The sequence below is a fragment of the Clupea harengus genome, chromosome 2, assembly GCF_900700415.2.
Source record: "Clupea harengus chromosome 2, Ch_v2.0.2, whole genome shotgun sequence".
In the NCBI taxonomy this organism is placed as follows: domain Eukaryota; kingdom Metazoa; phylum Chordata; class Actinopteri; order Clupeiformes; family Clupeidae; genus Clupea; species Clupea harengus.
This window is the reverse complement of record NC_045153.1, coordinates 18,721,048-18,728,942: the sequence shown is the minus strand read 5'-3', so window position 1 is coordinate 18,728,942 and position 7,895 is coordinate 18,721,048. Positions and strand designations below refer to the sequence as shown.

The following is a 7,895-nucleotide window of genomic DNA, read 5'->3' as shown; positions in this document are numbered from 1 at the left end:
AATGAACCATGCGCTGACTCCCTCCCTAAGTCGTATTTGGTTAATACAGACATATCTCGATAGGAGCGAAGCCACGGCGGCCTGATTTTATTCCCAGTCTCTGGGATTGTTATCTCAGAAGTGCGTACTGTGCTGGGTGATGAGGCAACTTCCTTTGAAGAAAAGGGTTCTTGATGCTAGTCAGACATGACTATACATGGCCCTCCTGCCTCGGCACATTGTGCATTCATGGGACATTTTTAAATAAAGTGCAGAAAATGAATACTTCGGATTAAGTGTAAAATAGTCCTGGCTCTTACAGGATTTCTCTTGGGTATCACATCTGCTTGATGTTTTCCAGAGACTTTTTTTCTATAGAGCTTGGATAAACCTGTCTAGGGTCTTGCATTATTTGTGATCAAATAAAAAATAAAAAAGATGTGCTTGGCATCCTTACCGAGTTTGAGATTTTGTTCTTGTTCTTCCAGATGGACGCCCAGGCATCAGGGGTTAGCTGTTCATCTATGCCTCGTTCCCATACTTTCTGTATTGGCCAGACAAACTGGTGATAAGTGGGCACATTCACATTCATCCTCAAAGATTAGTTTAATGCAAGGGTACAGCATGAAGCTGCAGTCTCGCCACACACTACATGCATATCAAACTTAACTGAAATGTGAAGGGTGAAACACATTGTGAATGTTTCCAGTCTCATCCACACAGTGCTATCCACACAGTCCCTCGCTAGTGAGCATCTTCTCATGAGAGGGGCTGTTTAAAGATGTTGCACAACAAAATTGCACTAATTCAGCAATTTTGTATTTTTGCCAAACTCATGTGTCGTGACACACTTAATGAAGTATCACATGACAAGTGTTGGCCCGCAGTCTTGCGGCTGTGTGCTCTTAAGCACTTACGGTTTGGCAAAGAGCGCATTTCGTCAATGGCAGCTACACACTAGCCAGACAATGTGCTTTGTTTTCTTATCAGCCAGCCACATTGCCACTTCTGTATACGACACTTCTGACCAGAACTTTCCTAAATTCATTTCACACAGAAGATCTTTTGGTAAGGCTCTAAACTTTCACACAATTTTCATGAAACCTCCCACGCTGTTGTTAAATACTGACTGACAGACTGACTGGCACTTCTTGCAACATCAAGACTTCTTATTTTGCACATTCGATACAGATAACACACAAAAAATGCATAACCTTTACTTTTGTTTACTTTTTAAAAAAGTAAACAAAGAAGGAAAACTGTCTCAGAGAGCAGCCAAACATGCAGAGACAGACAAAACAATCTCTCAGCTGACTCTGGCCCAGGACTGATCTGATTGGTAGGTACCTGTGAGAGGCGAGGTCCCCCGGGACCTGTGTTTGGGGTGGGGGGCAGGCCGACGGGCGGGTTCATGGTGCGCTCGCGCTCCTCCTGGTAAATGCGGTCGCGCTCGCCTTCGAGCAGGTTGAGGAAATTCTGCATGGCCTTCAGGTTGACTAGGAGGGACTGGGAGGCAGAGCGGGGGTCCTCTTCTTTCCTTAAGATCTCTGACAGCAAGCCCTGAAAGTATGAAGACACACACACAACACAACATGAGAGAAGCCCAAGATCAGCCCCACACATTCACACTCTTCAGGCTTCTTCAGGCTTGATCTGACAACTTGTCATTCACTCACTCATTACCTCACTCAGTCACACACACACACACACGCACACGCACACGCACACGCACACGCACACGCACACGCACACGCACACGCACACGCACACACACACACACAAGCGGACCACCGCCCACACACACACCGTTCACCTGCACCACAGCTTCTTCCACCCACCCAAGCGGGCACGGTGAGGGCTTTAATGGAGCGTGCGGCGGGCCCGCCGAGTCTGAATGGGCCAGGTGTGTGTGCTGCTGGGAGGGCGGGACAGGAGCCCAGACCCATCCTGGGGACGGGGGGGAGAGGACCCTGCTGGCTCCCCAAGCGCCAGATCACGATCAAAGAACCATTTCTGGCCTCTGGATTCGTCTTTTACAACCTTACTTGTGTGTGTGTGTGTGTGTGTGTGTGTGTGTGTGTGTGTGTGTGTGTGTGTGTGTGTGTGTGTGTGTGTGTTTGCTTATGGCTGATTTTAGTTTGATTTGAGGCAGTTATAATACAAAATGATATGAATGATGGCCTCATCTTTCTGGAAGAACTTCTATTCTCTTTTGAAATTGAGATTGATCTTGCTTGCAATGGGACTAAATCAAAAATGTAGTATCATTTTCAATAACAAAGCAGAAATCCTAAAAACCATGTTGTCCAAGTCTTTCTCTTCACTTTTCTGTGCTCCGTACCTGTGTGCGATTGAAGGCCACTCGGGCAAACACGGCCTGTGACACGCTGGCCCTCTTCAGCTCGTCCCTGACCCGCTGGTAGATGTCGGCGGACACCTCGGAGGCAGACGGGTTCGATGGGTCGCCGGGGCCACCGGACTTGGGGGGTCGCGGCAGCGGCGGGTGGTTGAGGAACTGCTGGTTGATCGCCTGCGGGTGCTGGTGGGCCAGCAGGCGGCTGACAGCCAGCTGCTGGTTGATGAGGTGGGCCATGGCCAGCTGCTGCCGCACCAACTGCGGGCTGAGCTGGGGCGAGAGCAGCCCACCGGGGCCCAGCAGGGGTTGCAGGGCGGAGGGTGGGGGCGGCTGAGGCACCTGGGCACGCAGCGGGGGGCTGTGGTGGAGCTGGCCGTGGGGGGACGGCTGCTGAGGCTGCTGCTGCTGCTGCTGTTGAGAGGGCGGCTGGGACAAGTTCTGGGGGTCGCCGGAGCCCCCTTTCAACAGGCCCCCGCCGCCACCGTTGCCACCCAGGGGTCCGAGCTGCGCCAGGCTGGCCAGGTGAGGAGGAAGGCCCCGGCCCAGGACGCAGAAATCAGCCAGGCTGTCGCGCTCCACTGCAGAGGTGGAGGGGGGAGAAAGAGAGAGAGAGAAAGGAGAAAGAGTGAGGGGGGGGGAGGAAAGAGAGAGAGGGAGAGGTCTCAGGCTGTGGCCATCCACTTCAAACCGTCATCTTTTTCAAATAGAGAACTGATGGAGAACACGCACACAGCTGCCCGATCACACATTATAACCAGCAAACAACTCACCTTTGATTTCAGTGTTCTCTCTTCCGGGCCAAATCTTCTCCAGGTAATCTCCTGCTTCATAGAAGAAAACATCCAAACAGGACACAATGAATACACTCTCTCCATGACAGCCTTGGAGAACACCTCTGACTCATAACCCCCATGAGACTTGAATCTCTAAATGACACACTAAAGACCCAATGAGATCCAGCGAGAGCCGCGCACTCAGGGCAATCAACATCTGGAGGCCTTACACTCACACTCACTGTCTGTTTTCCTCGGAGAGGCAGAAAGCAGAACTAATAGTGGAGGCGCTTGTGTAACCCAACACTGCTTACTCTGTCAGCGTGCTGAGGATCTCTTTATTCTCCTGTGGCTCTCTCTCTCTCTCTGACTGTGCTTGGGGTTTGGGGGACACTTTGATCTGGCCTACTGTGTAATTATGTCACTTTCGGAGGGCAAAAAAGACTAGGAAATTGTCATAGGCCTTTTGAAGCTAAGCGGCTTAAACAGACGAGCTCTGTGACTGTCATCTGTGAGGCCCTGTTTTCTTGGACCCCCTGCGGTTCTGTTGGGCAGGATAGGTGGTTTCCATTAAGCCAAGGCAGCGATTTCTATGTACTGTTCTATGCAGAAAGTGGCCATATACAGAGATAACTGGTAACACAAAGCATGAAAGCCCTAGACCTAGCCTTTAATTATAAAAAGTATCGATCTCAACACCATTGCTGTGTACCATAGCAGTGCCACTTAATACGCCACTGTCCACTGTTGGGCACTTTCATAGAGTCTACTTCCAAGTTACTTCCAAGAGCCTAAGTTGCTCACTGATTTTAGCGGACAAAACAGAATGTAGACCAAGTCAACGCAACCATTCCACTAGAGTTCAGACATTAAGAATCTTACCTTTGATCTTCTTGTATTTCTTGTACCAACGGCCAAACTCTTGACACTTTGCAGTGGAGACGTTGGCATAATACGAACTATTCACAATGGAGGAAATCATACTCTGGTGAGAGAGATGTAGAAAAAAGAGTGAATGTTATTAATGGCCAAAAAAGAGGGCATACAAAAGTTACATTCACAAAGCCAAGCCAACAATGACTACAGAGGTTTAAAAATGACCCTGCATCTCTGTGGAAAGCCGCCCAGACAAAGCCACGATGAAGGAAAACACTCTCTAACACACACACACAAATATACAGACAACACACAATACCACCACGGTCACACATACACACACACATGCACAGGCACAAAGACACACAAAAGGAGAGACAGAAAGCCACACACATATGCTTGCAATTGATATGAGGATCAACACCCACACACACAGCACCACTTAGACAAACACATACATAAATCGCACTCTTGGATGGAAAGGAAGCATTGGCATAACACACATGGGCACACACACACACACATACACACACACATACACACACACTACATACACAGCCACATAGTACAATGTGCAAATACACACACGAAGACAGGAGCATAGTCACACAGTAGGTGGCATGGACGTATCGCAGTTACCTGTGACAGAGGGCACTCCTTGGCCAGCGTGCTCTGGTTCATCTCCTTCAGCAGCTCCTTCAGGGCGTTCCTCACCGTGGCGTGATTCCACTGCTCCGACGGCAGGTCCTCCAGCTTGGCATAGCTGCAGCCACACATACACTATCACTACCTGCCCTCCCGACAATGCTTTGCACCCTTCCAGATCGATTTGCGACTTGGAACTTGGCACCCCCCCCCCCCCCCCTGTCAGTAAACCACTGTGTACTCCCCACCATGGAGACACAAGTAAACAAACATGGATGGCATGTGGCAACACAATAACCAGCAGCCATCCTCTCATCTAGAGCCTCGCTGTTTATCTCCCCGCCCGCCACTCGCTGGTGAACTGCAATCAGTGGGCATGAAAGGGCGCTTTGAGGGGCTGAGATGAAAGTGCTGCACTGTGTTCTGCCTGCCTGGCACGAGGCCAAGCACCACTTTAAGGCTGCCCACCTACAGCACTCATGAACAAGACTACAGCTGACCCCTACTAGAAACCAGCTGGAGTGCAATTGAATGTAAATGACACCGTGATCTAAGATAAAACTCTGCATGCATTTTGCGTTAGAATAAAAAGACTGTTGCGCCATATCAAACTTCTGAAGACTAATAGATGGGAATTTAATTTAATTATCATGCACAGTTTTTAAAAGCTTCACTACAATCCCCAAATACATTTTAGTGATAAAAGTATAGCGCTGAGGACAATTCAATACAAAGTGGGAGTTATAAAAAGTAATAAAGTGCATATTACCATGGTGTATTTTGCACATAAAAATAGTAAAGGGGGACTGCATTTAATTGAAGTTATTACAGACTAACTACTTCTCCCTGGTGCCTGGTGGCTTTGAAACTGACCTCTGGAGCTGGATGCGCAGGGTGACCATGTGGTAGACGTCCAGCAGCATGTCGGCCACGGTGGCCTCAGGGGCGTCTGTCAAGAAGTGGATGGGGAGGGGGTTCCAGCGGCCCACCTTTATAATGCCTGGGGAGGGAAAGACACCAGAGAATGAATGAGGGGGAAAGAGAGATTAATAGACAAAGCAAATCAGGGAACCAAATATTAGCAAATATAAAACAGATTAGGAGAGGGGGGGATGAGGGACGGAGAGAGAGAGAGAGAATAGCTGAGGGAGAGAAGTTCATTGATGAGTGAGGAGAAGGAAAGAGAGACAAATAGAGAAGGCAAATTTAAAATAGATTAGGAGCGAGAGAGAGGGAGGGGGAAAGAGAATGAATGAGAGTGAAAGAAAGAGAGAGAGAAAGAGAGAGAGAGAGAGAGAGAGAGAGAGAGTGAATGGCTGAAGAAGGGAACTCTATTATCCCCAATTTGTGTCTCCTGCGTCTTTGCTAACTTGATCTGTGATTCCATTACATCATGAGTCCTCAGCACAGGCCTCATCACACGCAAACACACACACACACACACGCACACACACACACACACACACACACACACACACACACACACACACACACACACTCACACAGCCACGACGAGCCCATTCATCCCATTCATACAACCCTGCACAAACATCTCAATGAAGGAGGAGAGAAGAGGAGAGATGAGGTGAGGCCTCCGTCCCAGCAGCGTGCGAACGCACGTCAAAAAGAAAAGAGGACCGAGAAAGAACGACGGAGAGGGAGAGATGTTCAAAGAGAAAGAAAAAAAGTTGTGAGTGCCTGCGTTGAACAAATTTGTTCATGTGTGGCCCTGCCGCACCATTCAAAGCCAAATTCACATGATAAGGACTAGAGAACAAGGGATTATGTGAATGAGAACAACAACAATAGATCTCTCTCTCCTCACTCACCCTCTCTCTCTCTCTCTCTCTCTCTATCTATCTCTCTCTCTCTCTGTCCCTTGAACAGTTCATCCCTGACCATAAACCAGCCAGGGGGAGGGTGGGATAACAGACACAATGATAAGCCCCTTATCTATTAAAGTCTTATCAGGGGAAGAGACACCTGACACGCAGGCAGCCAAGCGTCCATCCCATGGAGCCTGACTCCCAGGGGAGTGGTCAGGCCATTTTACAACAGGGAGACGTGCAAAACACCTACAAACACCCCACCCCTCAACACACACACACACACAAATACACACATACAACGGACACTCGACAACAAGGATCGGCTCAGACTGTGGTGACGTCACGATTAATGGTTGGCCATAAAAGCATGTCAATGATTGTTTGATGAACCCAAATTGACTGGCTATAAATGCCTCCTAGTGTCATGTTGTACAATCTATAGAGAAGCGTCTGCAGTGCTTCTAGCAGGGATGACGCCTGGTGCTTGTGCGCTCACAGAAATCTACCTATGGCCTTTGACCTATGACACAGAACTGCATTCTGGCTCGCTGATGTGCGCTGTTTTGGAGAAAGTGCCAACTGAATGAATGTAAATGCTATTACAAAAATGGGGCATCAGCACACAGATGGGTGGGGCCGGAAAAGTGTTTGTTTTTCACAGGTGCCATGGAGATGGACAACAAACAAAGAGGCAGTCTTAACAACAGGGCCAGACACGGCCGCAGGAAGTGGGGGTGGTGGGGGTGCAATTCTGTAGTCCACCTCAGCGGAAGATCAGTCCCAAGTGGCTGAGGTATGCTATATTTTCACATTTTATTTAATTTTTTTCCTTTTTTTTTCCTTTTGCCTTTTTTCGCTGCTAGTTAACTGTTTCTGGTTCAGCAGCACAAGGTGAAGTTCTGCCGGGGAACCAACTCAAAATATGCCTCAGGAGCCTCAGAGTCGGAAACGAATTTCCGATTAAAAACCAAGATCCATATTCCCAAAAAAAAGACACTTTAACTAGCAACCAAACTTGAATATACATGCCCTGATGAAGGACTTTATCAGAATTACAATGCTAAAGCACCGTTTATTAGTGCGACACCAGGGTTGCACAATCATACATTTACATTTACATTTAGCCATTTAGCAGATGCTTTTATCCAAAGCGACGTACAAAGGAGAGGTCATCCATCAGGTTAATAGTTAGTAGCAATAATAACGCCAAATTATTTGTGTCTACTCTTGAAAAGTTATTTTTTAAGGATTTATTTTATTTAATTTTTTTTATATTGTAATTTTTACTGAGAAAACTGGACATTGTTGTCGACGGTGACATGCACTGGTCCTCGTAATATTGCTGCTATGTGTGTCCTGTGGTGATGTTGTTGCACTGCATGAGTGACTCGCATGAGTGACTCTGGCCTGTATAAACATTGTTTTGCACTGTTATGG

General features: G+C 47.9%; 1 protein-coding gene across 5 annotated transcripts in view; it reads right to left on the bottom strand.

Moving 5' to 3' along the window:
* Nucleotides 1-7,895, bottom strand: part of satb2 (SATB homeobox 2) — a 45,010-nt gene that overhangs the window by 11,711 nt on the left and 25,404 nt on the right. For 3 of the 5 annotated variants that reach the window (XM_031585392.2, XM_031585377.2, XM_031585387.2), the window contains exons 4-10: nt 5,503-5,629; nt 4,624-4,747; nt 3,991-4,093; nt 3,106-3,159; nt 2,321-2,913; nt 1,327-1,539; nt 437-523 (exon numbers count right to left, since the gene is read on the bottom strand). In XM_031585392.2, coding sequence (XP_031441252.1) covers nt 437-523; nt 1,327-1,539; nt 2,321-2,913; nt 3,106-3,159; nt 3,991-4,093; nt 4,624-4,747; nt 5,503-5,629 — 1,301 coding nt within the window. The remainder of the gene's footprint in view (nt 1-436; nt 524-1,326; nt 1,540-2,320; nt 2,914-3,105; nt 3,160-3,990; nt 4,094-4,623; nt 4,748-5,502; nt 5,630-7,895) is intronic. The other 2 variants (XM_031585382.2, XM_031585395.2) reach the window with 1 other exon arrangement.